The sequence below is a fragment of the Pleurodeles waltl genome, chromosome 10 (genome assembly GCF_031143425.1).
Source record: "Pleurodeles waltl isolate 20211129_DDA chromosome 10, aPleWal1.hap1.20221129, whole genome shotgun sequence".
Taxonomy (NCBI): domain Eukaryota; kingdom Metazoa; phylum Chordata; class Amphibia; order Caudata; family Salamandridae; genus Pleurodeles; species Pleurodeles waltl.
The window spans coordinates 20,901,841-20,920,490 of record NC_090449.1 but is presented as its reverse complement, the minus strand read 5'-3'; the positions used below and the strand labels follow the sequence as shown (position 1 = coordinate 20,920,490).

At 49.1% G+C, this 18,650-nt stretch overlaps 1 protein-coding gene across 3 annotated transcripts in view; it reads right to left on the bottom strand.

Annotated features, from left to right (window-relative positions):
* The window catches only part of LOC138260940 (uncharacterized), a 771,875-nt gene extending 754,595 nt beyond the window's left edge, over window positions 1-17,280 (bottom strand). Inside the window, exon 1 of one of the 3 annotated variants that reach the window (XM_069209481.1) lies at window positions 17,184-17,280. Coding sequence is in view for 1 of the 3 variants with exons in the window: in XM_069209479.1 (XP_069065580.1) it covers window positions 16,411-16,459 (49 nt within the window). In the remaining 2 variants the exon portion in view is untranslated. Of the gene's footprint in view, window positions 1-16,410; window positions 16,982-17,183 lie in introns of those variants that run through there. The other 2 variants (XM_069209479.1, XM_069209480.1) reach the window with 2 other exon arrangements.
* Between the last annotated feature and the right edge of the window lie 1,370 nt (window positions 17,281-18,650).

Here is an 18,650-nt window from a genome sequence, read left to right as displayed (position 1 = left end):
AGGACAAAGCCTGAATTTCACTGACCCTCCTCGCTGAAGTAATGGCTACGAGAAAAGCAGTCTTCCACGTAAGGTGTTGCAAAGAAGCTTTGTGAATAGGTTCGAAAGGAGGGCCCATGAGTCTAGATAATACTATATTTAGTTCCCATGGAGGAGAGGGTTTTCGAATGGGTGGAAAAACCTGCTTCAAACCTTCTAAGAAATCCTTGACTACTGGTCTTGTAAAAAAGGATTCCTGAGAAGGTGACTTACGATAGGCTGTAATGGCAGATAAATGTACCTTAATAGATGACACCTGCAGACCCGATTTCGCCACATGGAGCAGGTAAGACAGTATGACCTCCTCCTGAGCCAGTATAGGATTCTGACCTTGCTGACGATACCATATGTAGAACCTCTTCCCCTTGAACGCGTAAGAACGCCACGTGGAAGGTCGTCTGGACTCCCTTAAGATGTTCATGCACGCCTGCGAGAGCCCTAGACGCCCATACTGCAGGAATTCAGGAGCCATGCCGTCAAGCTCAGAGAGGGAAGGTTGGGGTGAAGTATCCTGCCTCCCAGCCTGCAAAGGAGATCCGGTCTGCACAGCAGCCTCCTATGCGATTGTTCTGATAGGTTGAGGAGATCCGTGTACCAGAACTGACGAGGCCATTGCGGGGCTGTGAGAATCATTCTGGTGCTGTATCTGTAGAGTTTGTTTATCACAGCTTGTATGAGGGGAATCGGTGGAAAGGCATAGAGAAATATCCCTGACCAGTCGATCAACAGGGCATTCCCTCGAGACCCCGCACGGTAGAACCTGGACGCGAAGTCTGGGCATTTCTTGTTTTCCTCGTCTGCGAAGAGATCTAACTGAGGCCGACCCCATTGAACGAAGATGTCTTCGACGACCTCGTTGTGAAGAACCCAATCGTGGGCGTCCTCGAGGGTTCTGCTTAGGAAGTCCGCCTCAACGTTTTGCTGTCCTGGTAGGTGAATTGCTGTAAGAGACATTCCCCTCGCTAAGAGCCAATGCCAAATGGCCTGAGACTCCCGAGATAGGGGCAGGGATCTCGTTCCTCCTTGTTTGTTCAGATAATACATTGTCGTCGTATTGTCCGTTTGTACTAGGAGAGATTTCCCCTGAATCGGTGGAGCAAAAGACTTGAGAGCCAGATGAACTGCTCTGAGCTCCAGCAGGTTGATGTGGTACGCTCTTTCTTTGTTGGACCACAGGCCCTGAGAGCTTGAAGGGAACCCAGATGAACTCCCCATCCCTGAAGCGACGCATCCGTTACCAGAGTGTCGGACGGGATTGGCTGATGAAAAGGAACTCCTACTGACAGGTGATGTCTGTGCATCCACCATCGTAATGATTGTCGTGCTCCTATCGGAAGAAGCATTCTGTCCTCCCAGTGGCCTGTGTGCTGGTTCCAGTTGTTCTCAAGAGCCTCTTGAAGAGGCCTCATATGCAATCTGGCATTCGGGACAGTTAAAATGCAAGAGGCCATGGAGCCCAACAGAGATGTCACCTGACGGGCCGTAGGTGCGTGGGAACGCAGAAGGTCTTGACACTTCCTCCTTATTGATAACAGTCGTTCCTCCGAAGGATACACTCTTTCGAGCTCTGTATTCAGTATTGCTCCCAGGTAGTGGAGGGTTTGTGTTGGGATGAGGGTGGACTTTTGGTAGTTGACTTGTAGACCTAGAGATCTGAAAACACTGAGCACAATGTCCAGATGGTTTTTTGCCTGCTCCGGAGAGGAGGCTTTCAGTAGCCAGTCGTCTAGGTATGGATAAATGAAGATTTTCTGCTTCCTTAAATGCACTGCTACCGTTGCTACAGATTTGGAGAAAACGTGAGGGGCAGATTTTAAGCCGAACGGAAGCACCTTGAACTGATAGTGATGGGAGGCTATCAGGAATCGTAGGAATTTCCGATGTTTGGGAATGATCGGGATATGAAAATACGCATCTTGCAGGTCTATGGAGCACATCCAGTCTCCTTGATGCAGTTGAGGGAAAATCTGGTGGAGAGCCAGCATCCTGAACTTTTGCTTCTTTATGTACTTGTTCAGTAGCCTCAAGTCTAGAATCGGTCTGAAAACTCCTTCTCGACCTTTCTTTGCTACCAGAAAATAGCAGGAGTACACCCCTTTCCCTCTGTGTGCGACTGGAACCTTTTCTATTGCTTTTTTCTGTAAAAGAGCGTGAGCCTCTTTGCGTAATAAGCTCATGTGAGCCGGATTGCATTTGGTTGGTGGCAAGTGAGGAGGAGGTTGTCGGAAAAGAAGAGAGTACCCATTCTCTACAATGTTCAGCACCTATTTGTCTTTTGTTATGCCACACCACTCGTGAATGAACACTGTGATACTTCCCCCAACCGGAGTGGTGCACGGTGTTAAGGGAAGCAAATCCTCATTGTTTTGCAGGAGCTTTGGGGGTAGACTGCTGAGGTCTGCTTGACCCTCGGTCTCTTGTGGCTTTACGAGACTGGAATAGTGGACGCCCTTGTTTCTGTTGTGGCCTCTGGGACCAATGAGGGGTTTGAACCCTCTGTTGGAACGGGCGCCTGTCGTAAGGCCTATATCTTCGCCTGAAGTCTTTCCTTTTCTCGAGGCCCACTGCACTCAAGGTGTCCACCTCCGCCTTCATACGTGCCATCTCCCCATCTGTGTGGGTTCCAAAAAGCGAGTTTCTGTAAAATGGAAGGTTTAGGATACGCTGCTGCGCTTCCTGCTTCAATCCTGTGATTCTTAGCCAGGAAGACCTTCTCGCACAAACCCCATGCGCGTAACCATGTGCTGCTAAGTCTGCATCATCTGCTGCCGCACTGATGACCTGATTGGAGACCAGACTTCCCTCCTGAAGGATCTCCTGAAAATCCTGCCTGTCCTCTCTAGGCAGCTTTTCTGTGAACCTGCTCAGCGAGTCCCAGAGTGACCGGTCGTATCTGCCTAGGAGTGCGGAGGCACTGGAAACCCTCATCATGGAAGCCGCCGTGCCACACATCTTCCTCCCCAGAGAGTCCAGGTGTCTACTCTCCTTGTCCGGTGGAACCGTGGAGGATGGATAAGTTACTTACCTGTAAATCCTAGGTCTCTTCCAGGGGATCCTCATCAATAGTCATAAACATTGAATATTCCCGCCCCCGTGCGGGGACCCCGGAGCATATATAAAATACACACATATTACACATGTGTAAAAAACAGCAATGCAGGCTATAATGTTAAAAACAGGCTAAAATGTTTTATTTCTATATAGATGTTTTTTTTTTTTTATTATAAAACTACAATAGAGAATAAATATCTACCCAAGCCCCTAAAACTAGGCTTAGGGAAGTAAGCAGCAGCAAACTCTAGAGAAAAAGAGAAAAAACTGCATTGAAAAACAATGAAGCATTCTTAGCCAATAGGCTGCATGCAGGTTAACACAGGAGAACCATAAAAACTTTGGCACCATGCCTTTAAGACCCTGAGCACCTCCAGTATCCCACCATGCCTCAGGGGTGAAAGAAAGGTGACAGTTGGTTCACAGTTAGGTCAGTTCTTTTTACGGTGACAATTTGTGTAACTGATTCAAAATACAGTCTGTCCTGCACTTCTAGGAGACGTGCGTCCGGGGAGGAGGGTGGGTTGTTTATGACTTTGATGAGGATACCCCTGGAAGAGAACTAGGATTTACAGGTAAGTAACTTATCCTTCTCTTCCAGGGGATCCTCATCAATAGTCATAAACATTGAATAGATTAGCAAGCCCATCCCTAAATCCAGCGGACTGTCCGATAGAAGTGCATGAATAGATAGGTATTACGCAAATAGATTTCTTAGAGAGGCCTGTCCCACTTGGGCATCCGCTCTTGCATCAGAGTCTAAACAGTAATGTCTAGTAAACGTATGCACAGACTTCCATGTAGCAGCCTTACAAATCTCAGATATCGGAACATTGTTAAGGAGGGCAGCAGCAGCCGCTTTTCCCCTTGTGGAATGCGCTTTAGGCCTCGCAAGTAATTGTTTATTAGCTAGCTGGTAAGTATTAACAATACAAGAAACTATCCATCTTGATATTGTTCGTTTAGATGCTGCCTCTCCTGTCCTCAAATGACCATAGTTTACAAACAAGCGGTTAGAGTGTCTAATCGATTTTGTCTTATCCAGATAACATTTCAGCACTCTTTTCAAGTCTAAGGAGTGCAATGCTTTCTCTGCCGGAGTCTCCGGATTGGGAAAGAAAGTCGGTAAAGATATAGGCGGTCATTCTGACCTTGGCAGACGGCGGAGGCCGTCCGCCAAGGTACCGCCATCAGAACACCGCACCGCGGTCGAAAGACCGCGGCGGTGATTCTGACATTTGCCCTCGGCTGGCGGGCGGCCGCCAAAAGGCCGCCCGCCAGCCCAGGGCAAATCAACCTTCCCACTAGGATGCCGGCTCAGAATTGAGCCGGCGGAGTGGGAAGGTGCGACGGGTGCAGTTGCACCCGTCGCGTATTTCAGTGTCTGCAAAGCAGACACTGAAATACTTTGCGGGGCCCCCAGGGGCCCCGCGGCACCCCCTACCGCCATCCTGTTCATGGCGGGAGAGCCGCCATGAACAGGATGGCGGTAGGGGGTGTCTGAATCCCCATGGCGGCGGAGCGCGCTCCGCCGCCATGGAGGATTCAGACGGGCAGCGGAAAGTCGGCGGTACCCCGCCGGCTTTCCGCTTCTGGCCGCGGCTGTACCGCCGCGGTCAGAATGCCCGGCGGAGCACCGCCAGCCTGTTGGCGGTGCTACCGCCGACCTCCGCCCTAGCGGTAATTACCGCCAGGGTGAGAATCAGGGCCATAGTCTGATTGATATGGAATTCTGACACCACCTTCGGAAGGAAAGATGGGTGAGTTTGTAGAACCACTCTATTGTCATGAAAAACCGTGTACGGTTCTTTGGAAGACAAGGCCTGGATTTCTCTGACCCTCCTCGCTGAAGTAATGGCCACTAGAAAAGCCGTCTTCCACGTAAGGTGTTGTAAAGAGGCCTTATGTATAGGTTCAAAAGGAGGGCCCATAAGTTTTGCCAAGACTATGTTCAGTTCCCATGGAGGAGAAGGTCTCCGAATGGGCGGAAAAACTTTTTTCAAACCTTCTAAGAAATCCTTGACTACAGGTTTCGTAAAGAAGGATTCCTGAGAAGGTGATTTGCGATAGGCTGTAATAGCAGACAAATGTACCTTAATAGATGATACCTGCAGACCGGACTTTGCTAGATGAAGCAAATAGGACAGTATGACATCCTCCTGAGCCCGTATGGGATTGTGACCTTGCTGACAGCACCATATGTAGAATCTCTTCCACTTAAAAGCGTAAGAACGCCGCGTGGAAGGCCGTTTGGACTCTTTCAAGATATTCATGCACTCCTGTGAGAGCCCTAGGTGCCCATACTGCAGGAATTCAGGAGCCATGCTGTTAAGCTCAGAGAGGGTAGGTTGGGATGTAGAATTCTGCCCTCCATTCTGCTCAGAAGATCCGGTCTGCACGGCAGCCTCCTGTGAGGTTTTTCCGACAGGTTGAGGAGATCTGTGTACCAGAATTGACGGGGCCATTGTGGCGCTATAAGAATCATTCTGGTCCTGGATCTGTAAAGTTTGCTGATCACTGCCGGAATGAGGGGAATCGGCGGAAAAGCGTAGAGAAATATCCCTGACCAGTCGATCAACAGGGCATTCCCTCGAGATCCCGGACGGTAGAACCTGGATGCGAAGTCTGGGCATTTCTTGTTTACTTCGTCTGCGAAAAGATCCAGTTGAGGCCGACCCCATTGCGCGAAGATGTATTCTGCGACTTCGCCGTGTAGGACCCAATCGTGAGCGTCCTCTAGGTGTCTGCTCAGAAAATCTGCTTCCACGTTCTGCTGACCTGGCAGGTGAACCGCTGTAATTGACATTCCTCTGGCCAGGAGCCAATGCCATATCGCTTGGGACTCTCGTGATAGGGATCTCGTTCCCCCTTGTTTGTTCAAGTAATACATCGTGGTTGTATTGTCCGTTTGTATTAAGAGAGTTTTCCCCTGAATTAGTGGTATGAAAGACTTGAGAGCCAGATGGACCGCTCTGAGTTCTAGCAGATTGATGTGGTACTGCTTTTCCTTGTCTGACCACAGGCCCTGCGCTTGAAGGGGACCCAGATGAGCCCCCCATCCCTGAAGAAACGCATCCGTTACTAGGGTGTCGGATGGAAGTACCTGGTGAAACGGAGCACCCACTGACAGGTGAGGTCTGTGCATCCACCATCTCAATGACTGAAGTGCTACCGCCGGTAGCCGCACTCTGTCCTCCCAGCGACCTGTCCTTTGGCTCCAGTTGGTCTCCAATGCCTCTTGGAGGGGCCTCATGTGGAGTCTGACATTTGGGACAATAAAAATGCATGATGCCATGGAGCCCAGCAGCGATGTCACCTGACGTGCCGTAGGTGCGTTGGCTCTCAACAGGTCCTGACACTTCCTGTCTATTAAGGATAGTCGTTCCACCGAAGGATACACTTTTTGGAGTTCTGTGTTTATGATAGCTCCCAGGTAGTGAAGATTCTGTGTTGGAATCAAGGTTGACTTTTGGTAATTGACCTGAAGACCTAGAGATTCGCAAACTCCGAGCACAATGTCCCGATGGCTTCTCACCTGCTCCGGAGAAGAAGCCTTCAGTAGCCAGTCGTCTAGGTATGGATATATGAATACCCTTTGTTTTCGAAGATGCGCCGCTACCACTGCCATACATTTCGAGAAAACTCGTGGGGCAGATTTCAGGCCAAATGGTAGAACTCTGAACTGGTAATGCTGAAACGCTACTCGGAAGCGCAGGAATTTTCGATGTTTGGGAGCTATTGGGATGTGAAAATACGCATCCTGCAGGTCGATGGAGCACATCCAGTCTCCCTGATGTAGTTGAGGGAAAATCTGGTGAAGCGCTAGCATCCTGAACTTCTGCTTCCTTATGTATTTGTTCAGCAGCCGTAGGTCCAGAATTGGCCTGAAAACGCCCTCTCGACCCTTCTTCGCCACCAGAAAGTAACGGGAGTAAACCCCCTTTCCTCTGTGCGCAGGTGGAACCTTTTCTATGGCATTCTTTTTTAGGAGGGCGAGAGCCTCCTTGCGTAGCAAGCTGAGATGAGATGGATTGTCTTTGGTTGGTGGCAAGCGTGGTGGAGGCTGTTTGAAAAGAAGAGAATAGCCATGTTCGACAATATTGAGCACCCATTTGTCTCTTGTGATAGAGTGCCACTCGTGAAGATAAGCTGTAATACTTCCCCCCACCGGAGTGGTGTACAGTGTCGAGGGAAGCGAGATTTCATTGTTTGGTGGGTGCTTTCGGAGTGGACTGTTGAGGTCTACTTAAGCCTCGCTCCCTTGTGTTTCTCCGTTGAAAGAGAGGGCGTCCCTGTCGTTGCTGTGACCTTTGAGACACATGAGGGGTTTGAACCCTCTGCTGGAAAGGGCGCCTGTCATAAGGCCTGTACCTCCGCCTGAACTCTTTCTTTCTTTCCAGGCCCACTGCCCTCATGGTATCCACCTCGGTCTTCATGCGGGCCATTTCTTCGTCTGCATGGGCACCGAATAGAGAGTTCCCGGCGAAAGGGAGATTCAGGATGCGTTGTTGTGCTTCCTGCTTCAAACCAGTGAGCCTCAGCCAGGAAGACCTCCTTGCACAGATTCCATGCGCGTAGCCATGTGCAGCTAAATCCGCCCCATCTGCTGCCGCGCTGATAACCTGGTTGGATACCAGGCATCCTTCTTGCAATATCTCCTGGAAATCTTGTCTGTCCTCTCTGGGCAATTTTTCTGTGAATCTACTGAGAGAGTCCCAAAGAGAACGATCATACCTGCCCAGGAGTGCAGAAGCACTGGAGACTTTCATTGCCGAAGCCACCGTCCCGCATATCTTTCTCCCCAGAGAGTCTAGATGCCTGCTCTCTTTATCCGGGGGGACCGTGGATGATGATGCCACCGAGTGGGTCTTTCGGGCGGCAGCTATTATAACCGAGTCCGGTGGCGGATCCTTCCTGAGGAACAAAGGGTCCTGTTCGGGAGCCTTGTATTTTTTGAGAATCCTAGCCGGGGCAGATTTGAGCGAGGCTGGGGCCAGGAAAGTGTCCATGGTTGGCTGCAACAAACCAGGCACTAGAGGCAGCAGCTTTTTTGATGCTGATCTCTGTTGTAGAGTCTCAAAGATGACTGACGAGGAGGTAGATGGCTCTGGAACTTCTATATTTTGTTTCTGCGCTCCTCTTAGCAGCACCTCGTTAAACGTGGTAATGTCATCCACTGGTGAGACTCTAGCAGGTGGTGATTCTGTTTGGGTGGGTGAGTTACGCCCCACAGATGAACCCGATGAAGACCAAGAGGGTGATCTTCTTCTTGAGCGAGACCTGGATCTTCGTTGAGAACGAGACCTGCTGCGAGACGCTGTAGCAGAGCGCCTAGGCCTCGCGGCTGGTTGACGAGGAGCAGAACGAGCCCGTCCTGCCCTGGCTGTCGGTGATGGCGTTCTTGGCAGGGAGGCAGAAGGCGAGTATATTCGCGAATATTGCGAATCTGGATAGGCCGCTGGTCTGTTAAGGCTCTCCAGCCATCTTGGAGATAGATTGATGGGCGAGACATGCCCAGATGATGCCGCTCTTGACCGAGAAGAGTCGCTCGGTATGGAGACCACTGGAGATGGCGCGGCCTTGTCTGGCGTGGGGCGATGTTCTACTCCCTGAGGGACAGGCAAAACCTGTGTCGACGTCGATGGCTGTGTCTACGTCGAAGGGCGCCCCGCCGGTTGCTCTTGCCTCGACGTTAAGTGCCTCGACGTTGAGTGCCTCGACGCAGAGTGCCTTGACGTCGAACGGCGATCCTTGGACCTCGACCTGCTCGCCGTCGTGTGCCTCGACGTGGAGCGTCGGGAAGCCGACGGCGGATGGCTCTCATGCCGTCGTGGCGATTTCGACGTGGTGTGTCTTGACATCGAGGGGCGCACAGCCTTTGGCGGCGACCGGGCACGCCGGCGATGACTCGACGTCGATCGGCGGGCTGCCGTCGACGGAGACCTGCCCCTGCGATGTTGTTCCCTCGACGCCGTGTCCTTCGACGTCGGGTGCGTCGCCGTCGACGGCGATCTATGCCGCGGTGGTAGCGACGACGTCGACGGTGAACAAACAGGTACTTTCCTACCTGCTGACATCGACCAAGCCATTCTCTCCTGAGAATGGCCTGCTGGTTGTCTGGGAAGTGAGGAGGACGATGTTCTTTGCCTCTCCTGAAGCCCATGTAGCCGGATCTTTTCTCTGTCTTTCAGAGTCCTCTTTGACATATTCTTGCAGTACTTACAAGTGTCAGGGCAGTGACTCTGAGGCAGGCACACTATACACAGAGAGTGTGGATCTGATTGGGCCTTCTTCTTCCCACAAGCAGGGCATTTGACAAAAAGTGAAGGCATTTTTCTGTCAGGAAAAAACTGCCTAGCTCAGACAAAGATGTTATTTGTCGAATGAAAAAGGAAAAAACGCTCTTTTAAAGGATTTTTCTGAGAAAAACTCAGAAAAACTGAGAGCTCAATGCTCCAGGATCCTCTCAGAAGAAGCCGGAAAAAAGAACTGGCCTAACTGTGAACCAACTGTCACCTTTCTTTCACCCCTGAGGCATGGTGGGACACTGGAGGTGCTCAGGGTCTTAAAGGCACGGTGCCAAAGTTTTTATGGTTCTCCTGTGTTAACCTGCATGCAGCCTATTGGCTAAGAATGCTTCATTGTTTTTCAATGCAGTTTTTTCTCTTTTTCTCTAGAGTTTGCTGCTGCTTACTTCCCTAAGCCTAGTTTTAGGGGCTTGGGTAGATATTTATTCTCTATTGTAGTTTTATAATAAAAAAAAACAAAAAACTATATAGAAATAAAGCATTTTAGCCTGTTTTTAACATTATAGCCTGCATTGCTGTTTTTTACACATGTGTAATATGTGTGTATTTTATATATGCTCCGGGGTCCCCGCACGGGGGCGGGAATATTCAATGTTTATGACTATTGATGAGGATCCCCTGGAAGAGAAGATGCCACTGAGTGCGTCTTCCGGGCTGCGGCCAATATGACTGAGTCCGGCGGTGGATCAGTCCTGAGAAACAAAGGATCTTGATCAGGTGCCTTGTATTTCTTTAAGATCCTAGCAGGAGCTGATCTGAGGTTAGCTGGTGCTAAAAAGGTGTCCATGGTTGCTTGAAGAAGACCAGGCACGAGCGGTAACAATTTCTTTGAAACCGCCCTGTGTTGCAGGGTTTCAAAGATTACGGATGAAGAGGTTGAAGGCTCCAGGACCTCAATATTCAGCTTTTGTGCTCCCCTGAGAAGCACCTCATTAAAAGTTGTGATGTCGTCCACCGGGGAAACTCTAGCTGGTGGAGAATCCGTTAGGGTCGGGGAATACCCTCTTAACGAAGACCCAGATGATGTGGACTAAGAAGGAGACCTTCTGTGACGGCGTGATCATGATCTGGATCTTCTCTGGGAGCGTGACCTGCTCCGAGATGTTGTAGCAGCGCGCCGAGGCCTAGTGGCCGACTGGTGAGACGCAAAACGAGCCCGTTCTGTCCGCGCTGTTGGCGATGGTGTCCTCGGGAGAGAAGCAGAAGGTGAGTACATTCTCGAGTATTGCGAGTCTGGAGAAGCAGTCGTTTTATTAAGACTTTCCAACCAACTTGGCGATAAGTTGATGGGCGAGATGTGCCCAGACGATGCAACTCTCGACCGCCCAGATGAACCACTCCTTATGGAGACCACAGGACTTGTTGGAGTGTTCTTCTCAGCCGGCGGTAGCCGACGCTTTTCTCCTTGTGAGATAGGCAACACTTGTGTTGACATCGAAAGTTGCAACAACGTCGAAGGGAGTGCCGCGGATTGCTCTGGTCTCGACGTCAAGCGCCTCGACGGTGACCAGTGGTCCCTTGACCGCGACCTGCTCGACGTCGTGTGCCTCGCCATTGAGTGATGGGCCGTCGATGGCGGATGTCTTTGCTCTCGCCGTTGAGGCGATCTTGACGTCGTCTTCCGTGCCATTGACGGGTGCGAGGCCTTCGACGGCGAATGAGCACGACGGTGCTGGCTCAACGGTGGGTTGCCGTTGACGGAGATCTGCTCTTATGGTGGCCATGCACCTTCGACGTCGTATCCCTCGACGTCGGTCGGGTCGCCGTTGACGGCGATCTATGACGATGTGACGGTGACAGCGATGACGTCGACGTGGAACAAACAGGTACCTTCCTACCTGCTGACGTCGATCTAGCCTGTCTCTCCTGAGAATGGCTTGTTGGCTGCCTGGGAAGCGAAGAGGACGATGTCTTCTGTCTCTCATGAAGACCATGAAGTCTGGTCTTCTCCCTGTCCTTCAGAGTTCTTTTTGACATGTTCTTGCAGTGTCTGCAAGTGTCAGGGCAGTGACTCTGAGGTAAACACACAATGCAGAGGGAGTGTGGATCAGACTGGGCCTTCTTCTTCCCACAGGAAGGGCACTTCACAAAAAGAGAAGGTATTTTCCAGTCAGGAAAAAATCCCTTGACTCAGACAAAGGTGTGAAATGTTGAGTGAAGGTAGAAAAAACGCTGTTTTTAAATATTTTCCTGAGAAAAACTCAGAAAAACTGAGAGCTCAATGCTCCAGGATCCTCTCAAAGAGCCGGAAAAAAGAGCTGACCTAACTGTGAATCAACTGTCACCTCTCCTTCACCCCTGAGGCATGGTGGGATACTGGAGGTGCTCAGGGTCTTAAAGGCACGGTGCCAGAATTTTATGGTTCTCCTGTGTTAACCTGCATGCAGCCTATTGGCTAATAATGCTCCATTGTTTTCAATGTCGTTTTTTCTCTTTTTTCACTGATGTTGCTACTGCTTCTTTCCCTGGGCCCAGTTATGGGGCTTTGGAAAGTTTCTTCTCTTATTGTAATTTTGAAAGGGACTGCTTAAAAAAATAAAAACTCCATAAAAATAAAGCATTTTAGCTTGTTTATGAATATAGTCTGCATTGCTGTTGTACACATGTATACATGAGTTTGGTATGAAAATTGTCTACTAAAAATGCTATATATATTTTTCGTGCATATTTCATACTTGTACATGTGTGTATTTTATGTATGCTCCGGGGTCCCCGCACAGGGTTTATGACTATTGATGAGGATCCCCTGGAAGAGAAAGAGAGTCTCCCTTGGAGTGAAGGAGTCACTCCCCTGTATCTGCAGGTAGCTAAGGCAACGACGTCCTGGGATCTGCTGTCCTCTGAACCTGCGAAGATTCTCCAACACTGGAGGTGGTTCTGAGGGGTCCTCTCTGATTTCTGTCCAACTTGGGAGAAGGTGAGTCCTTGCCTCTTCCTCCAAGACAGAGCCCCTGTGCACCGCGACTGTTGCAGCAAACAAGGCTTGTTGACTCCTGCTCCAAGGGATCTTCAGGCTCCAAATGGTCCCAGCCTCCAGCACTCTAACTCTGCAAGGACAGTCTTCTCTCTGCTGCTCCAGTGCCATAGAACTCCTCTTAAGGTGTGCTGACTGTGCGTCAGTGCGACTTACTGTGCCTGCTGCCAGTGGGTTGCTCATGAGGGCTCCAACCCTTCTGCTGGCTCTCCTGCAACCTCAGGGTCAGCCCGGATTCCCCTCCAAGTGTCAAATCCCCTGGACCTTGCTGGTCCTCTTCAGCTCTGCAAATCTCCAACAGCTCCAGTTGCATTTGTTTGTGCTTGTTGGTGGTCCTCCTGACCACTGACCCGTCTGCAATCCGGCAATCGACAAGGGACAGCTCCTAGGTGACTTCAGGGACTCCTCCGCAGCTCCTGGGCCCCACAGCTGGACTTCCTCCATCACCGCTGACCTGGATCTTTACCCACAGAAGGGTGTGCTTGCCTCCTGCACCACCTGGACACTCCTGCATGGACTGGACTCTGCCCCTTTCGTTTGCGGGTCTTCTTTATCTTGAATCCACCATTGGGTTCCAATGGCCTGGTCCTGCTTTTGAAATATAATCTATTGGGACAACCAGTTAACTTACCTCTCCTCTCCTGGTCACTGGGGATCTTCTAGATACGTATCCCTTGTTGTTCCACTCTCTCACAGCCCTTGGCTAACTACTCCATATCCTCTGGTGGGGGACCCATCCTCACATTCCACTTTTTTAGTACATGGTTCGGCCTCCCTATAGGGCCCTTGCTATTTTATGTTATTTCCCAATACTTACCTGTGTATTTTTTGTGTGTACTTACCTCCAGAAGGGGGTTTAACTATAGTAATCTAGTTTGGTGTTCCTGTAATAAAGTACCTTTATTTTTGTAACACTGTGTGGTTCCTTTCATGTGTGATAAGTTACTTACTGTAACAGTATCTAATAAGGGTTGCCTGAACATACTATAAGGTGTAACACCATAGGTGTCCACCACATACTGAGCCACCATCCTACAGTATGTCTGATCTAAAACAGAATCCACTCAGACTGTCATGGCTTGTGGGTCTGATGTGAAACAGCAGAGGGAGCTGCAAGAGCTCGTACTTGTATCGTGAAATTATTTATTTTACTACTTCCGGTTGTTGTTGGTACCAGCAGACTCCAAGCTGTGCATTGTGGTATTTGCAGTACTCACTGGCTGAGGGAAAAAGTTGCTACCAAAATATGTCATTGGTGAATCAAGACATTTTCGGTACCTTTGGTACTGATAACTTGGCAGACTCGATCCTTGCACTGTTCAACTGATGGTAGGAGGCTGAATAGTGTGATGCTGCCAAGATTCTGTACTGCAACTGAGTGGAACTCAGACCTTTTATCATATGACTGGTTTCAGGGAATTCTAAAGCCTTGGAGTGAGTCCCGGCATTATCAACTAGGGCACTTGGGTTTAATAAACCTCAGCTTTATGCTACAATGAATGAATTATATGGTACGTCAGCTTTGGAGGTCACAAGCTCCTTTTTTGAGAGACTCTTGTTCCATGAAGCAGCCACGATCCAAAGGAAAAAATATGGGATTAAGGCCATTAACCGCATACATATTATCATTTATGATAATGATGCATGCTTTGTCAAATGTTTGTTATTACTTTCATTGCAGCAAAACAAAAGGATGAAATATATATTTAAAAAAGATCTTCAACCTCTGGATAAAAAAGGTGGCAAATTACTGGAATTCTTGTGAAAGGTTTCTAAGAGTTGACTGAAACCACAAGGGTACCATGGATGTCAGCAATAGCTAGAAGGTATAAGTCATTTAATATGGGGCAGTACAAGGTATTCAGACTTTCAGTCATAGGGGCTGATTTATGTGATCACCATCTGGGACATATGCACACACCATCTTCAGGCACTGAAAATACCAATCAGCCTTACTCAAGTCTGCTTACTCTGCCATTACCGGCTAGTATAAACTTCAAAATGGTACGCTTCACCTACAAAAACCTTCACAGGTCAGCAAGCCTACCTACTAAAGAAAGCTGCATGCTAACACCTGCCCACGTTTTCAAGTTTGCCCAGAACAAAGGGCCAGATGTACCAAAAAAGCGCTTTGCGATTTCCTAATAGCAAATTTTAGCAATTCCCTATTAGGAAATCGCAAACTGCAATGCATGACAGTGTGTTTGACTCTGTTAGCAATTCGCAATGCGTTGCAAATGGGCGTGCCTCATCAATATTCATGAGGCAGGTCGCAATTTGCAACCCAAAGTGAACAGCTACAAAGGGATGGTGGCCTGCCGGAGACAGCAGGCCACCATGTCTCTGACTGCTTTTAAATATAGAAGTTTTTTTTTTTGTAATGCAGCCCGTTTTCCTTAAAGGACCACTGCCTGTTTGCAGTGCCATTCACAACGGGGAAGGGGTCCCCATGGGGACCCCTTCCCTTTTGCGAATGGGTTAGCACCCATTTGAAATGGGTGCTAACTGCGATTGGTTTGCGGCCACGTTCGCGGTCACAAAGCAATCCTGCATTGCACTGCGACTCGCACTTAGGAAGGGGACACCCCTTCCTAATTGCGACTCGCAAACCCGTTTTGCGATTCGGTAACCAAGTAACAGAATCGCAAACTGGGTTTTGTGCATTGCAAACTGCTTCCTACATCTGGCCCTCAATCCCTATTTTGCGAGTCGGTAATAGGTTACCAACTTGCAAAATATGGATGGTACATAGCAAAAAAACTTTTGCCTGTCGCAAACGGCCCATAAAAGAGCTTCATACATCTGGCCCTAAGTTCTCACCATCCTCTACAACAGACCTTATACCCTGCTCAGCTGTCTTGTTAAGCACATTTTTTACATATCACTCACACATATATATATATATATATATATATATACATATACATACATTCTCAGAACTCACTAAAAGTAAAGAGGAGGCTGACTTGTTAGTGATGGGCCCCTGACTACGGAACAACCTCCGCCAGTGGATTCACAATGTCCCTGCTCATTCAGAACCTGCCTTTTCAACCAGCTACATCTCGACATGGGGAACTCCAGAGCATTGTAGCCCAACTACTCCAAGCACTGCAGACAGTCAAAAGCCAAACAAAAGATCCCCAATGTCAGAACCAAATGAAGCACCCTTACTACCGCCAGCAGGCTGCCAGTACCATGTACACCAAAACTATGCACGGTCACAATTAATTTTGGTGACTCATTACTTATGCCACACGAATGAAATGCAATAACTAGGTAAATGTAACTTCATCGGCCAACATCAACATAAAGAGCAAGTTTAACCCTCTCACACCACTGATCTCTCTCTAAGAGTGCTTATAGGCAATTCAGTAACGCTTTTCGTAATATATGAACAAATAAAGATAAAGACAAGCAGGTTTGGCTATCTTCCTCGACAGCCAGACAGTATATCCTTCCATTCCGAATAAAACGTTAGCATCTCTTCTCTGCCCTTGGGAATGCAGGAGATCGCAGTCACTATTGCACTGTCCGGGGGAGGCATTGTAGGAAGACCCTGAAAAAGACACCTTAATGTGCTTCAGGGCAGACAAAAAACTAACAGGGGGCGGGCGGGGTGGACTCTTGTGTTACCTGTGCACTCCTAGATGTTCTGATGTCACAGTCTTCTTAACACCCACTGGTTGGCAATTCATTTTACATCATCATGGCCCGGAACCCCTAGCTAAACGCCTACGTTTAAATATTAATGATACACAAGAAAGGGAAGCATGGCATAGGTTACAGCTACAAACGGTGCATCATGCATGCAGGAGGCACGGATGCGCAGGAGTCAGGTGTGTGTGCATTTGCTGAGCCTTAAGATCGTTAGGACTCTGCAAGATGGCAACATTTCCAATAGTTCCGAATAAAGATGCATTATTCAGCACCTTTCTGCCACCAAACCAGCCCACTTTGGGGCATTTCCCCACCCCATAAAATAATGTTGCTGAGCAGGTAAGAAATATCTTTAACTCAAAGAAAGGTCGGAATGTTTACCATCATCGGAGAAGACTTGGTTGAGGGCATCTGCACACTCCTGCTCCATGGATGCCTCTAGGGGGACACGAGAGGCAGATAAACATTGATGGTCACTGCAGATGCGATACACTAGCGCAATCCCTGTCCTCTTATTTCATGCCTTTAGGAGAATGCAAAACGCACGGGCCAGGGCAAAGCGCTGTCTCTCTCTGATGACGTGTTAAGTGGGAAGGAGCGAGCTGCACTCAAACAGCTGGCTGTGCTCGGGCAAATCCAACCAAAACTGTGCTTATTCAATGCAAAAAAACACCCGAACAGACTGCAGTAATCAGGCGACACCACAGGGAGATCCCATCCACAAGAGGAGGACCGAAAACATCACTTTAAACATTCACAGGGGTGGGGATAAGTCTTGAAGCCACACATACAGTACACACGTTACCTGCCAAACTGTGTGACTGGGGCCTTAAGTCTGTGCAGCGATGGCAGTTAAGGGAAAGACTGGCTGATGCCAGTGAAGAGATAAAGGCACGGCATCCGCCGGCTCATGGATGAGTGAGGTACTTGTGTTGTGGTACAGGCAGGAAGTGCACTCCTGACACAGCGTGGGGGTGGAGCCTTGGAGCATCTCGCAGGCCGGCTGCTGGTGGCTGCAGAGGCTGTCGCTCAGCAGCAGCCTCTGCTCAGCTGCTTCCCTTTTCCTTGGGGACTGTCGCGAACGGATTCCGCTTAGAGGATGTGGGGGCTGAGGGATGCGATTACAGCCTGGAGCAAACCCCCACATCTCCTACCTTTTTAACGCGTCTCTGGCAGAGCCCGTCTCCTGCACGATCGCAAAATTGCTTCCTTCCTTCCTCGGTCAGCCTGTGAAGTTTTGCACCCACACATGGGCACGTGACCTGCATCTCGGCTACATGACCTCATTCTTTCCTTTCCTCTCTTTTGTTCAATACTTCAGTACATGGCGGGAAGGGGGAGAGAGTAGACATGTCCCACTGCATGACACTGTTTGGCGGCGCAGAGCGCCTGTTTCTAGGCACTTAAGGCCATATGTACGAACACTTTTTCCCACAGGCACAGAATGGGTAAAAACCTTTGCTACACCTGGCCCTTAATATCGCCGGGCCCTGGCTGTGCTTATAGAGTGCAGGTAGAGGTTGCCCGTAAAAACAGCTCAGCAATGAACACAGACACCTGCATTAACAGAGGCCTAAGTGTCGAGAGTTTTCATTTGCATGCTGTGCTTGAGCCCTGTGATTACCATTTGAGAAGAATTGCTACAAAGGCAGAAAGCAAAACTTGAAAGGCAAAGGCAAGTCTTTTGCCTATTGTAACATGGCATGTTTTAAAGCTTCAGTAACAAAAATCACCACACAAACGCACATGGGTAAAACACAATTCACTCAGACTAAAGCAATAAGAGCCAGGGACCACATGTACGATCGAGCCATTTTGCAAGTTCCTAATTGCGACTTTTTGAGACTCGCAAAATGTGATATAGACCAGTGTCTCAGACACTGTTTGCAATTCCCAACTGCATCGCAAGGGACTTCTCTCATCAATAGGAGGCAGGTCGCAATTTATGACCCATTGGAAATGAACTGCACTCCAGTTGCGGTTCGCGGTGTTGGGGGGGGATGCGGGGGGGGTATTAATAAACAAAAAAAAAAAAAAAAGAAAATTACTTGAAAGCTGCGCACGCCGCAAGTATCCCGCTCCACTCTTCACAGGCACAGGCTCCCAGCCCGCCCTGCGGCCAATCCTGATGCTGCAGGCTGACTGGAAGCCTCTCTCCAGCCCAGCAACTGAGTGCCCTGTGTGCATGTGTGTTTGGCCGGCCAAACACACATGCGCTCTGAGGGGGAGTGCTCACACTCGTCACCTCCGTGGCCCCTCCCTTTACAAGGAAACAATAATAAACACTGTTTATTATTGTTTCCTTATAAAGGTTTTGTAGCTGCCACTGCTGCTGGGGGAGGCGGGGATGCTCCTCTGCCCTCATGGAGGAGCTGCCTCTGCTGCACTCACAGGGACAGTGGCCTGCTGAGGTCAGCAGACCACAATGTCTGTGACTGCTTTTTAAATAAAGCAGTTTTTTATTAAAAAATGCAACCTGTTTTCCTTAAAGGAAAACTGGATGCGTTTAAAGAAAAGAAAACTTTAAAATACATTTTTTAAGAGTAGGCAGTGGCACCCCCTTCCTGTTTGCGAATGGGTTACCACCAGTTTGAAATTGGTGGTAAACTGCAAATGTTTTG